The sequence below is a fragment of the Notothenia rossii genome (genome assembly GCF_949606895.1).
Source record: "Notothenia rossii genome assembly, chromosome: 2".
NCBI classification, from domain to species: domain Eukaryota; kingdom Metazoa; phylum Chordata; class Actinopteri; order Perciformes; family Nototheniidae; genus Notothenia; species Notothenia rossii.
Window position 1 is genome coordinate 72,588,937 of NC_136904.1, and position 15,388 is coordinate 72,604,324.

At 44.6% G+C, this 15,388-nt stretch overlaps 2 protein-coding genes across 8 annotated transcripts in view; one reads left to right on the top strand and one right to left on the bottom strand.

The window, feature by feature from the left end:
- Window positions 1-15,388, top strand: part of lrp1bb (low density lipoprotein receptor-related protein 1Bb) — a 336,417-nt gene that overhangs the window by 75,234 nt on the left and 245,795 nt on the right. The window lies entirely within an intron of this gene.
- LOC307027924 (uncharacterized protein) lies at window positions 11,636-13,940 on the bottom strand (the record flags this gene model as incomplete). Its single annotated transcript, XM_079662618.1, has 4 exons — window positions 11,636-13,016; window positions 13,159-13,319; window positions 13,583-13,758; window positions 13,872-13,940. The coding sequence occupies 4 exons, from the start codon at window positions 13,938-13,940 to the stop codon at window positions 12,121-12,123; spliced, it is 1,302 nt and encodes a 433-aa protein (XP_079518744.1). The 3' UTR covers window positions 11,636-12,120.

Genomic DNA, 15,388 nt, shown 5'->3' on the forward strand with positions numbered 1-15,388 from the left:
CTACAATAGGGCTGCAACAAACGACTAATTTGATTATCGATTAATCTATAGATTGATGAAACGATTAATCGACTATTCGGACTACTACTGTGTGCCTTGCACAATTTCTCAAACGCTCTTATTTAGCCATCAACTTTTAGATTTAGTTTGAGATTGTTTTAGGCATGTGGAAACTAACAATGAAGACAATAAAGATGAATACTTGATTCAAAAATACATACATTATTAAATTAACTTAACAAATTGTGAACAAAATTAACATTGCTTTTTATTTGAATTAAATAAATAATATTTCACATCAAAAGAAACAACAATGTTTTAACAAATCTTATTAAATAATCTTATGACAGAACTGTAAACAGAATAGCTGAAACTTTAACAAAATAAATAACTCAGTTACCTCTAATCATTAACCCATGTTTGTATAATGTAGTTAACTCCGTGTGTTGCTGCTAGCATACATAACACCTGACGTGGAAACGTTACTCGTGGATGGGGCTACAGAGCTACTAGAAAGACAGTCGAACCCGGTGCATTCCTCCGTCTGAATGTGGTGCACTTTTGCTAAATGTTTAGACAAATTGCTCGTGTTACCGCCCTTACATGCTAAACACTTTTGGTGACGAGCATTGTCCACCTCAAGACGGGTAACATGTAACCACACCTTGGAGCGCTTCTCTCCACCATCTCCTCCGTGTGTTGCTGCATGTAGCAGCTGCGTGTGTGTAAACTGCCCCGCCCCCTTGCAAACAGACGGGGGAGAGAGATCTCTTCTGGATGGGAAAGATAGAAAATACACCGACCATAGATGCATTTGTTTGTCTTTTTGCATGTTAGAAACGAGTTGGCGACACTAAGACTAAGAGATAATGTTTGTGTAGCAATAATACATGACCTTTCTCTTTCTCAACTCGCTACTCGGAGGGAAGTCGCTGTCATATGCCTTGTGAACACTCCAATAATGCCTCTCCACGTTACCTTTCTTTGGCAGAGCGACGCTTGCTTTACAAATAAGGCAAATAACCTTTGAATGTGACATCACAAAAAAAGATTCTCCCTCCCATTCTGTGTGGAAGTGGTATGTCTTTAGCTTTTTGCTCGTTCCCGCACTCATTTTGTTGTTTGTCTCTCCCGGCACTTGACTGATTTTGTATCGCTTTGCATTCTGGGTTAACAGACTGGAAAGCAATAGGTCGCTTTTTCTGTCAATCAAGTAAACTCCTGAATTAAGTGGCAGGGAGGCCAAGGGGGGAGGGATCAAAACCTGTTTTGTCTATTTTAACGGAGCTGGATTTTTACTGTGTACTGGGCACCTCTGATTTACAGTATCTACTTGATTTTTTATATTCTATATTTCTATCACAGACCTTCTACTTTCCCCCTATGAAAGTATGTACTCTTAATATTTTTTTAATCAAACATAACACATAAAAACAATAATTCTATAACGTGCTTTAACCACTAGGCGGTGCACACAAGGTACACACAGCTATAATAACTTTGTATTATTAGTGTAGGACACTTATGTATGTACAACATCTGAAGATGTGTAGTTTTATTCATGTTTTCACATAATTTTATAGCATATTGCTATACTATTTCAGACTCAGTATTAACATTCTTATATTCAAAGAAAATCAAAGTCCTTTTATATCAGCTGTGCACCGTTATGGTGTAAATATAACCTATCTACGAATTAGATCAAATATAAAAGTCAGCCGAATTAAGGTTGATACTGCAAGGAGACGTATTGTGTGAAGAGAAATTGAAGATGTTGTTTAATTGTTGATATATTTATGATCCACGTTAAGTATTCAGTTTCGGCGGCATTTCTTCCAGTTTGTCCAAAGGTCTTCTCATTAGGGATCTATAAATAAAGAACTACGGCAGATCTGTAATATGTAATGCAGCCGAACCATGAATTACAATGCCGTTATGTGATGACTTTCAAAGACAAAAGCAAGAACACTCGGAATTAAGTATTATTTTATTATTTTAAAATGTTTTCCGGATTTCATATCATATAAACACCAAATCCCAGCATGCATTGCAGCTAAAACATCCAATCAGCAAGCTTAAACCATAGCTGAGGATCTTGGGTAATCGCTCGAAATGCCTACGTCTGTTTCCGGTTATTTTTATTTTGAAATTCAGTTCCTGAAGGACGCCAACAAAGCCCGAGATTATGGAATCAAACCAATAAATAAAAGCAAGGATAATTGTGTGTTATTGGTGAGTAAATAGCAGTGTGTTATTTTGAAAAGAATAACAAATTAGAAGGAAAAAAAGATTTAAAAAATACAGATTTCAGTATTCTGAGGCTCTGAGCCCCATTTATTTTCCTCACAGACGGAAACAAAAGTCAGAAATTATACGATTTAAAATAAAAGCAATAATTGTGGCTTGATATTGGGTAAGAACATGTTTTTATGAACCAGACAGCTTCCGGTCTTCAACGACCCGACCGGAGAAAAAGACATGCTGCAGGCACGAAACACATTACCAGTAGAAATACATTGCTTTTAAAATCGTGCTGTGCAACACGAAAAAAAGGGGAAAATCGTGTTGGTGAACACGAATCAATAGATTAAAAATCGTGTTGGTGAACACGAAATGCCATGAGACTGGGTTGTATAATATTAGTACACTGAGTTGGATTTGTTAAGGAGGAGAACATCTGAGTACCTCACTGAGAAAGTTGTGTGCACCCCTGTTTATATTCTAAGAAGATAATTAATAATAGCATGGAATCAAAATGTATTCAATATATGCAGTGTGTACTTGCTTCGTTAGACTAAATTAACAGTGTTGTTCCTTACACCTTGTCACCAGGGCTGTTGTGTCCCGCATGAGTACTAACAAGAAAGCTGGGTGTAATTTTTTTAATCAATTCGTTGTGCTGATAGTGCAAAAGTAAAGCAGCGGTATTATGTATACAGCAGTAAAAACTGCTTATAGGTTATATCTAAATTAGCCACCTCAGAGCCTCCTGGGCCTGTAATGAGACCAATGCAACATAACACATTAATCCAGGTGTAAGGGCATGAAGTAGCCTACAGGGTATATCATCTGTGATAACAATTCAAGTGTTTTTTGCAAAGCCAGTGTTTGGCAATAGTCAGAATCAAAATCCTAATATTTTATTCATCCCAAAGGATGTTGGGTTTTGCTCCATTTTATAATAAAATAAAAAACATGAAAACATTCAAAAGAAAATGTCAAAGAAAAAAGATAAAATAAAATATTAAACATAAATAGTTAAAGTTAAAAAGTAAACAATAAAACAAGTTCTCATTCATAACACTCCATTCGATCTCTCACTATGGGATGCGCCTCATCGCGGAGCAAACAGAATCATCAATCTCACATACGCCAATCCTGATTGGCAGGTGATCTTGACGTCAGCGTCAGGGAATCCACCCCCTATAAGTAGCTTGCGCTACGTCGCATGCGTCATTCAAACACCTCTTCTCGCTTCAGAGCACATCTCCTTTCGGCAGCCGCGCAGCTTAACTGTCCACAGACGGAACCAAGCTATCCTAGCTAAATTCGGTCGACGGACGCTCGCGAGCTACCCTTAGATATTCTTCGAAGACAAGATTGTATGTACTAACACACCAGTTAGTACCACATTCGACCTCACCCTTTTTTCTTTTTTTTTCGGAAATCGAAAAGGTAAGGTTTTGATTTAAGCTAGCAGCAAACCTGTTGCTAGCTTACCCTCATTGCTACCGACACCACGCTAGCGAGGACGCTTTTTTCTTTCTTCTCCACCAGAGAAAAATAGGATTAAGTAAAAATATTAACACACCAGTTAATATTCTTCGGGAATAAATCCTACACCGTCGTCTTTTCCCCGGATTAACGACAGGTTGGAGAGGATTTTTTCTCGACTAACGCACCTGCTACGAGCGCGTCCTTCCTACGTCGCCATAATGGCGAACAAGATGGACACGTCTCTCCCTCACACCAGAGGAGCCAGGGAACCGGAGGCTCGGCTTTGCGGCTGTGGGTCAAAGATTTCGGACACAGACGCACACCAGGTCTGCTGGTCCTGCCTCGGGCTGCAACATGCCCAGGAGGCTATCGACAACCCCGGCTCATGCAGGCATTGTGCTCGTTTCACCACGAGGAGCCTCCGCCGACGGCTGGCTCGCCAAGCTAGCCTGTCGAGTCAGGACCCCCTTATGTCCCCTGATTTACCGGATGGAAATAATGACATGAGGGCGTCCTCCACAGAGATGGAGCCCCGCACTGTGTCGGTCTGGTAGCCGCTGCAGAACCGGAGTCCCGTGCCGTGTCAGGCTGGGACTCGATGGCAGCGAGGGACGCGCGAGCGGAGCCCCACGCTATACCAAGCTGGAGCTCCCGGCTGGACCTCACCATGGTCCAGCCCGCAGAAGACGTCCTAGAGTTGGATTATACGGAAGATGACGAGGACGCCTCGGGTTTCCTCCTGTCCGAATCTGACGAGCAGGAAGACAACGTCTTCATGTCATCGGCTCAGGCTGCGACGCCGGGAGCGATGACTGCTCGCGGGGGCGATGGCACACCAGCTTCGCCCTGTTTAAGTATGGACCTGCAGGCCGTGTGTCAGCGTGCCGCAGCCAGACTGGACATCCCATGGCCTGAAATGGCCAAGGAGACCTCCAGATCCCGTTAGGAGGGCAATAATTTGCCCCCAACAACGAAGACAAAGAGGCAACTCCTACCAGTCTTTCCGGAGATGTTGGAAGGAGTGTCGGTCTCGTGGAGAGACCGGCCCTTCAGCAACAAGACCCCGATCCAGGGTGCCAACTCCCTAGACTGCAACGGCATGGAGAAGCTCGGCCTACTCCGCATGCCGCCGATGGAACCGCTGGTGGCAGCTCACCTCCTCCCGAGGACGGTATCTGCACCGAGCAGGAACCCCACGCTGCCGGCGAAGGCGGACCGGTTCCAGTCAACCATGACTGAACGTTCCTACAAAGCCGCAGCGTTGTCCGCCAGGGCATTGAACATTTCCTCGCTGCTAACCGCATACCAAGCGAAGCTGTGCGAGGAAATGTCAAGCAACCCTGGACCGGCAGTACTGGACGAGATAGCCGCGATCACAGACATCTGTTTTCGTGTTCAACGCTGCGCCGTCCAGGCCACGGGCAAGGCTATGGGAATTATGGTGGTGCAGGAAAGAGCGAGATGGCTCAACCTCCCCAACCTCCCAGACCGGGAACGAGAGGATGTGCTGGACATGCCCATCGTTCCCGAGGGAATTTTTGGATCTGCGCTGGCTTCCATGCAGAAGAGATGCGAGTCCAAAAAGAAGGAAGACGAGGCCCTCCACCTTTGTCTCCCTCGACGGGTCCAGCCTCTCCCTCCACGGCGGCAGTCCTTCACCCATGCCGCCCCAGTAGCTCGGTTCAAGATACCCAAGCTGCAGAGGTCACAGTCCGCCCAGAGTCCCCAGCCCAGGCAGGAGACGAGGACAAACTGGCCCAGAAAATCTCCGGTTCCGGCTGAAGCCCAGGCACAGCCAACCCAGAATTTCGGCCAGCAGGCGAGGAAGAAGAAGCGGCCGGTCTGACAGCCGCCTCTTCTCCCCCCCTGACAGAGCTGGAAGTCCACGGTTCCCCAGCTCCAGATGTGTTCCCGCTGCTTCGAGAGATGCCTCAACACCATCCTCAAGTGCACCAATACACATGTTGTCACAATATTGTTCCATTTTCTCTTATAAAGCATTTTCCGCTGACGCATCCAGGCCTCAGGCCAAGGGCGCAGCTCCAAAAAATGAAAGAAAAAACAATAAAAACAATAAAACCAATAAACAGCCCGCCATTTGTTCCCCTTTTGAGAGCAGCTACGAGCTCTCAAATAAAAAATAAAATAAAAAATAAAATAAACGGGTCTGTGAAGGCACCACCGCCATGCTTATGCGCAGCGACGACTGGGGCCATGAGGCCGCCACCATCACTTGCAGACGCAGTGCCGGTGGGGGTTGTGATGACGCCTCCGTCTCGCGCATGCGCAGTGTCGGTAGGAATCGTCAAATCAGGGTACCACCATGTTCAGACACTAGAGGGCCCTATAACACAACAAATAGAGACTCAGGGTGAAGGAGACGTGTCATCTCTACTGACTCTAAGGAGCGAACAGTGGAAGATGCTCACAACGTCTGCTTGGGTGTTAAAAACAGTTACAGGGGGCTACAAACTCCAATTCGCTGTCCCCCCCCCCCTCGCTTCTCGAGCATCGTATATTCACAGGCCCAAGGGAAGTCAGCCCTCATTCTAGAAAGGGAGATCCTCTCACTTCTAGAAAAGACAGCTATATCTATAATACCCGCAGAGCAGAGTAAGAGCGGCTTTTATTCCAAGTATTTCCTCGTTCCCAAACGGGGAGGGAACGGAATTCGGACCATACTAGACTTGAGGGCTCTGAATGCGTATCTAAGAAGATACAAATTCAGAATGGTCACTCACACATCTCTGCTGCGTCTCGTGCGACAAAACGACTGGTTTACATCAGTCAACCTGAAAGATGCGTATTTCCATATCCCAGTATATTGCCCACACAGGAAATATCTGAGATTCGTATTTTAGGGGGTCTGTTATGAATACAGAGTACTCCCTTTCGGACTGTCTCTCAGTCCAAGAGTGTTTGCACGGTGTACGGAAGCCGCGATAGCCCCGTTGAGACAACAGGGTATTCGCCTGGCAACCTACCTGGACGACTGGCTGCTCCTCGCCCAGTCGAAGCAGGAGGCTATTACGCAGACAACTCTCCTCGTAAAGCACCTGCTCAACCTGGGTTTCATAATAAACACAGAGAAGAGCATGCTGTGCCCGGCAAAGACTGTGCTCTTCCTGGGTTTACACCTAAACTCGGTGCCTTTTACAGCCCGCTTGTCGGCGGGAAGAGTGAAAGCTTTCAGAGCTTGTCTCACTCGTTTCCGGCTGCGCAAACATGTTCCCTTCAGATCATGCCTGCGGTTACTGGGGCTCATGGCGTCAGCAATTTTGGTCATACGAATGGGACGCTTACACATGAGAGAGTTTCAGCGCTAGGTAACCGCTCTAAAACTGGACCCCGCGCGCCATGGCGGGTGATGGCTACGACGAGTTGCTTAAGGGCACTGCGCCACTGGCTACACCCGACTTTTCTAGTATGAGGCGTACCGATGGGAACTGTCCTTCTACGGAGGATAGTCACCACGGACGCATGTCTGACAGGCTGGGGAGGTATTTACGAGGGTCGCCCGGTGAGGGGTCTCTGGAGCAGAGACCGCCAGCGGGCGCAAATAAATTACCTGGAGCTTCTAGCGGTGTTTCTCACCCTGAAAAGCTTCCTGCCTTTTCTCAGAGGACACCATGTCCTCGTGAGGACGGACAATACGACCACAGTGTCGTATATAAACCGACAAGGGGGTTTGCGCTCTCTCCAGTTACACATGCTGGCATGCAAACTGATCTTGTGGAGCTGCGGCCGTCTCCTCTCTCTGAGAGCGACGCACGTACCAGGGGTATTGAACCTCGGGGCAGACTTAATGTCCAGAGGTGTACCACTATATGCAGACTGGACTCTACATCCAACGATTGTGAGCCAGCTGTGGGCGCGTTACGGCCAAGCCATGGTAGATCTGTTCGCATCAAAAGAAAATGCTCACTGTCAGCTTTTCTTCTCAATGCGCGATCGAAACGCACCATTAGGCGTGGACGCGTTCGCACACGAGTGGCCCCCGGTCCTCCTGTACGCGTTTCCACCCCTGGCGCTGATACCCCAAGCTCTGGCCAGAGTGAGGGAACAGCGCCACACAATGATCCTGATAGCTCCGCACTGGCCTGCAATGTACTGGCTGGCGGAGATTTATCAGTTGCTGCACGGTCAGCCATGGCAGCTCCCCTTGCGCAGAGACATATTGTCTCAGGCGGGGGGGCTGTCTTTCACCCACACCCGGAGCGCATGGCCCTTTGGGCTTGGCCCGTGAGTGGTACAATTTAAGTACAGTGGGTCTCCCGCAAGAGGTGATAACCACTATTCAGAGTGCGAGAGCTTCCTCCACCAGGACTCTCTATGACTATACGTGGAGGGTGTTTGAGGGGTGGTGTCTTCCTTTCAGTGTCCTGTTGGAGTGATTTGATCATTTCTACAGGACGTGGTTGATAAACACAGAGCTTTCTCCACGATCAAAGTGTACTTTGCTGCTATTGCCGCATGCCATGTGGGCTTTGAGGGTAAGACGGTCAGCCAGCATCTCCTGGTCTGCCGTTTTATGAAGGGACCTCGCAGGCTCCTCCCGGTCTCCAGGTCACTGGTGCCCTTATAGGACTTGACAGTGATTTTAGATGGACTCACTCGAGCTCCATTTGAACCCCTAGAAGAAGCTGAGATGAAGCACCTGTCACTCAAGACAGTGCTGCTACTGGCCCTGGCTTCCGCCAAACGTGTCAGTGACATCGCTGTCTGTGCATCCTTCATGCACCCAGTTTGCCCAAGGGCATACTAGGGTGTTACTGAAGCCCAACCCTGCCTTTGTACCTAAGGTGGTGGGTTAATGTACTCCAATTGACATTGACGCATTTCCTCCGCCGCTGTGTCCCTCCGAATTTGCTGTGTCCAGCTTTACTCACTTATATGGACAGATCAAAGAAGTTTCGTCATAATGACCAACTCTTTGTGCCCTCAGAAGGGCAGGCCTGTTACCAAGCAACGGCTCTCCCACTGGATTGTGGAGGCAATTGCTTTGGCCTATACGAGTCAGGGTTTGCAGGCACCTTCGGGTTTGTGTGCTCACTCGACTCGTGGTATGGCTACATCCTGGGCTTTGTTCAAGGGTGTTTCCATTCAAGACATTTGTGCAACAGCGAGCTGGTCCTCGCTGCTCACCTTTGTCCGCTTTTACAGGCCAGACGTCTCTACTCCCAGTGTGGCTCGAGCAGTGCTGGGCCCACTGCTTAGTTAGAGATTTAGCTGTAAGGTTCTGGTTGGTCTTGGTGATTTTCGAGATAAGCTCGTCTGGCAATACGGGAGTTACGATTTCCCATAATGAGACATCGAACGGAGTGTTATGAATGAGAACTATAGGTTACTTACGTAACCCCAGTTCTCAGAGTAACATGAAGTGAGATGTCTCACCAGACGGCCCTCCTTGCTATGGTGAAGCGAGAAGAGGTGCTTATTTTTGAATGATGCATTCAACGTAACGCAAGCTACTTATAGGGGGTGGATTCCCTGACGCTGACGTCAAGATCACCTGCCAATCAGGATTGGCGTACGGAGATTGATGCTTCTGTTTGCTCCGCGATGAGGCGCATCCCATTGTGAGACATCTCACTTCATGTTACTCTTAGAACTGGGGTTACGTAAGTAACCTATAGATATGAATGATAGTATAGACGTTACTTGGCTAGTTTGCTCATTATAGTCTTTTTTTTTCTCTGATTGATTTATTTAGAAAATGTTTTTTTAAACATTTGAAAAACGAGATGGATCAGTCAAAAATTATTACAATCTATATATTTAAGATACACTTTTAAAAATGTTTGATATCAGCTGACATAAAATAAGAACAGTGCAATTCCGCGAGACAACATTTTCTCCAGTTCTTTGTTCATATCCGTGTTCCAACAGTCACACTGCTATCACACTTAATAAGGCTGGTTTGTGTAGTGAGGCACTTTGGAAGAGACACCTTTCCCCGTTACTAATGGAACAAAACTAATCCAATCTGCGTAAGCTGACCCCAGCTGTGCAACTTTGCTGAATTCACTGATGAGTAAAGTGGAAAAACTTAAATAAAGGGCAAGTCCATCTTGATCACATGCTTCTATGGTTCGGTGGCAGCCAATGAGACGGAAATGTCACATTAGTAATGCCAAGTGGTTTGTTGCACCATAATGTCAGTTAAACCAAAGGGATGTGGATACATTGGATACCCTATACCTTACATTTATAGACATTCAAAAAGCCACGAGATTTTATTTTTCAGTTTTTTTTAGCAAACAGCAACATGTACTGGATTGCATATCAATTTTAAAACGTGTTCCGTCTTCTTATATTTTAGCTTCTTAATTATCTCTTGTAGGAGCCTCACTAACAAGTAGCCTTATGTATCACAGTTTTGGAGTAGCGACATCTCTATTTATTTATTTCATTTTCCTCATTATATTATATAAACCCTGAAAATATATTCTTATTTTCAAAATATTGGTGTTTTATTGTCATTAGATTTGATTAGATTAGATATACTTTATTCATCCCAAATTGGGCAGCATGTTACCAGGCATTATACATAAGTAAAACGTTGATAAAATAATAAAGTGAATACAAAATAAAGAAACAAACCTGTAAACAGTTAAGATATACATATCAACAGTACATAATACATACAAAAAATAAACATATTAAGTTAGAATATTAATTGTATGACCATTCCAATACTTAAACAACATTTATAAACACAACATTTGATATACCTTATTAAAAGCAGTTTTATTAAGTTACTCAGTACAGAATACTTTTTTTTTGTTGCTAATACTGTGTATTCTGTTTGTAGGAGATTTAGATTTACAATGATTTGTATGATTTTAGTTGAGAAGTTATTTCCTTTGGACGTTCCACAGGGAATTTGCATGGACATGAAGTTGTGAGATAATGGACAGCTCTTGGTGTCTGCAGTGGTACGTTGGGGGCCAGACAGGATGTGATCCCTCACTTTAACAGCTCTCACTCCACTCCGATAATGCGGTTCAAATCTGGGGGCGACACCCAAGGAACTGACATGCCTCTCAGTGCAGAGCCTGCGTTGGACAAAGCCAGTGGAAACCTTGACTGACGCTTCACCCCTCAGTGATGACAAAACCTCCATCTGCTTAAGCAGCTATTACTCCCCCTGATTGGTAATCACGACATGGAGTGAGGCATAAATCCCTCAGACTGCTGCTGGTTAAGATAGAGGTCTTTGAAGGAGCACAGTGTGATTAGGTGACCTTGGATGGAGCACGGAAAAGGAGGCCAGCCGAGGAGAGGCTGAAGGGGATGTACTTTTCTATTATTGGCAGTATAATGACACATTCTCATGCAAATTAAATTCACATACGTAGGCGACATTCAAACCAGTTCAGAGCCCTGTGGAGTGTATTGAATGATTAACAGCAGTACAGTATACATCACGGCACACTTGAATGGACTTATTGGTCTAATTGACGTGCCATAGGTTCATCCTTATGTGCCCACATTCATGCAATTGAGCTGTTGTGTGAACAATGTCGCTCCAAGCAGCAGGTTAACAACATGTTCTGGGTAACTTTGATCAGTCAAAAATGATTGAAATCAGGTGGAATTAAATCTCCAGATATCTTAATCTTGCTACAAGGGTTTTAAGAGAAGTGCTTTACATCACATACCCTGCTTTTCCTAGGATATGAGAGGTAATCTGGAAGTAATCATATTTTTTATTTTGTTAAATCTTACTTTGTTTTAAATTTGATCAGTTTAGTTGATACCTGGTTTATATTTAGATATAGGGGAGAGTGGGGTAAGTAGTGCCAATTTTTACTTAAAGTGCCTTTAAAGCAAGGGGATTACAGTAATGCCTCCAACTAAAATATGTACATATAGTTTAGGATGTTGTGCATCCCTGGGAATAATCACTTCAGATCTTAAATAAACTGTTTGAGAAATATAGCTTTAGAAAAAAAAGTGGTTTTGTGGCACAACTTGCCCCCGGTGCGGGGTAAATTGTGCCATTAGAGACAATACACTGGGGTAAATTGTGCCATTGATAATTGAAGTAAATCAGATCATTTTAATCTCACAAACAATAATGCTATATAAAAGCAAGACAAATTCAATACAATATTATTTATTTAATGTTTATTTAAAGTTTTAACAACATCAAAGGCCACTTTTCTATAACAAGGCCTACTGTATGAACACCTAACATCCTACTTGTCCAATGCTGCAGGGAAATATGAACTTCTGTTCCCTTCTGGCTGTACCACCAAGTTTTGTGGTGTGGCCAATTTGCTTAAACAAGGCCTAGCGCCACATGAACACATACTCAGAACAAAATTAAAGTTCCAAAATGAGCACCTAATCATCTGCAAATCATCTGCATCTGAATCTCTTCACAGATTCGGCCTACTACTGAACATCCCACTTGTCAATGCTGCAGGGGAATGTGAACTTATACTCCCTTCTGGCTGTACCACCAAGTTTTTGTGGTGTGGGTAGTTTCTTGAGCACATCACCTCTAGGGATGACTCCTTCATCATTCTCTCTAAATGTGAAGATGGGCTTTCCATCAACAGACCTCTTACAACTTTGCTTCAGAAATGTTGCACTGATCTCGTCACCTGCAACATTCTCCACCAATCCAACATAGTTATAGGATTTGGATTTTTTACCTGCAAACTTCACAATGACAAAGTCACCAGCAGACAGATCCTTGTCACCATCATCATCATCACTCTGGACATCTGAACTCTCATAATGAGTGGCATCGCTAAGTGGAATCGGAAAGTCACTCTCTTCTGAGCTACTGGAGAGCACTTTCTTTTTGGGCTTGGTTGGTTTTGACCCTTTCAGAGCCCCCTTCTTATTTCCACTCCTTTTCTTCTTTTCAGCCCGTTCCTTTTCTCTGCTGTGTGTCTTCTCCAGGCCATCTTCTGCCTCATCATTGGTGGTGGAGCTTTCTTCTGAGCTACTGTAAACAGCTGTTTTCTTCTTGATTTTGGTTTGATTTGCAGCTTTCAGAGCCCTTTTCTTCTCTCTTTCATTCTTTTTCTTTTCCTGTTCAGCCTTTTTATCTTCTTTTTCTTTGTGAGCCTTCTCCAACTCCATCTTCTCAGGTGTATCAGTCACAATTCTTGTTTTCACTTTCTTTCTTGCAATTTTTTTTTTTCTTTCTGTGGCTTTTGGCAAGGGAAGAATGACTTCTGGAGACACATAACCCAAGTGAGCAGAAGAACCAGATTTGTCACTTGATAAGTGCTCGGGATTTGTCAGAGTGGCAGGTGGCTCTCCTGGGTCTGGATCTGCTTCAAGGAAAGGAAAGGAAAGGAACTTTATTGTCATTGAAAACAGGGAACAACAAGATTACGTAGTCAGGTGGAGGGTAAGCCTGAGCCATGCCACTATGCGCACCGCCACTATTGGCCTACCAGATTTTTTTTTAAATACCTGTGACATGTGTTGGCTCATGAGATGGTCCAGGCAGGTGAGCAGCTGCACTGGTGGAGGGCTCTTCTCCAGGCAGGTCAGCAGTGACACTGGGTTCATCTTCTGGATTTGCCCTGTCTGTCACCATTGATGGTGCATAGACTTCTTCCGGGAAGATGTCCCTGTTGAAAGGGTATATGCCTGTTGCTCTGAAACCTGAGGTTATGTTTGTTGGTGACATTGCAGAAAGGAACACTTGCTTCACAAGTTCCGAGACCGCATAGATCGATACGGTTCGCCCAGGATGTGATCGCATCCACCCATCCATCGCTCGGTTATAGTAGGTTTTGAGTGGTCCATAGACAGTTTTGTCTAATGGTTGCAAGCGGTGTGAGGTGGCAGGGTGAGCATAATGACCCCATTCTCTTTAACAATTGTCACTGACTTGAGTGAGATGTGAGACTCATGGTTGTCCAGAATGAGCAGGACTGGGTGATCGGTGGAGCAGTTGGTGTGGCGGATGAAGTGCTTCAGGAAGATGAGGAAGGTGTCTTCATTCATCCATCCAGACTTTGTACAATGACCAATGGAACCTGATGGTGATCCATTGAGGAGGCTGTCCTTGAAGCGATACGCGGGAAAATGAACATGGGTGGGACTGTATTTCCAGTGGCGTTTACTGCACAGGCCACAGTGACGAGCTCTCCTCTTTCAGCAGATGTTACTGAACCCACTTGTTTCTTCCCTTTCTCTGTGACAACCTGCTTGGGTGTCTGCACTGTCGTCACACCAGTTTCATCCATGTTGTACATCATGTGTGGAGGGAAGCTGTACTTGAAATGAAATAAAAGGTAGTGCTGATGATCAGAGACGTTTAAAACAGTTTTAACATACTTGGATGTGGTTGTGTGTGTAAATGTCAACTCTGCTGCCGAGGACAGAAGACCCTCTACAGATGCTGTGCCCTCTCGCCATGCTGCCAGGCTACCTAGTCAGGGTGTGTGTGTGTGTGTGTGTGTGTGTGTGTGTGTGTGTGTGTGTGTGTGTGTGTGTGTGTGTGTGTGTGTGTGTGTGTGTGTGTGTGTGTGTGTGTGTGTGTGTGTGTGTGTGTGTGTGTGTGTGTGTGTGTGTGTGTGTGTGTGTGTGTGTGTGTGTGTGTGTGTGTGTGTGTGTGTGTGTGTGTGTGTGTGTGCAGGCATGTCAATGCTATTTCTTCGTGCAAACTCAAAAGCTAGTTCACGGCATTTCATGACACCTATGCCATGAAACATTGCTGCTAGTGTCTTAATATGGTCAGCCAGCTCTTTCTCCATGTTCTCATTGAAGACTCGTTTGGCGACTGCTGTTCTTTCATAGCCTGGCTTTGTTACTTCTCCTATTTTTTTCTTATCCATATATCTTTTTTATGGTCATCCTGCAGATCTTCATCTCCTTTCCAACCTGACGTATGGTCTTCCCCTGTCTGTCTTCCTTTTGTATTTGCGTGGCATGATGGATTTTGGTCTAAAATTAAGAATGTCACATAGTTTTAGTGATCAAAGTAAGAATACAATAACAATACAATACAATAAAGTAATATATAGTAAATAATCATAAGTTGGCCACTGGCACAACTTAACCCAGGCCCTTTGGCACAAATCACCCCAAGCCCACCATTTTGAAAAAGATGCATCCCCCAGCTGTTTTGAGCTAGCATCATGCTAACTGTATAGACTCATGGTGTAGCTTACTAAAGCACTAAAACATGTGTGAACTGTTTTCAAAGTTGTCTAAATTGTTCAAACACAGCAATCAAAAAACCTTGATCATAGAAATTTTAAATTGTTTTTTGAACTTAAATGTGCTTTCCTCTCAAGCCATGTGTCTCCCTTCTTTGCAGGATGATTGAAATGGATGCCTCTTCAAAAATATGTTTTCACATGACCAACTTCTTCTATGGTTTTCTAGATAACAGGGGTGGCAAAACTTGCCCCTTGGCACAAATTACCCCACTCTCTTGTATTACTTAAAACTTGACATTTGTTTTGCTATATTTCAGTCCAATGGGATTGCAAGCTTATTAAGCTACTAAAGTGACATGTCTCCATGCTTTAATGTTCAAAAAGCTCTTTATTTTTCTCATACTGCCTGAGCTGCGCCACCTCTTTTCACCCCCTGTCTGAAACCACAGCACAGTCTGCTCTGATTGGTTAGTTGTCCTCCTCCTGTTATGATTGGTAAACTGCTTAGAGATGTCCCGCCCATAAGCCCA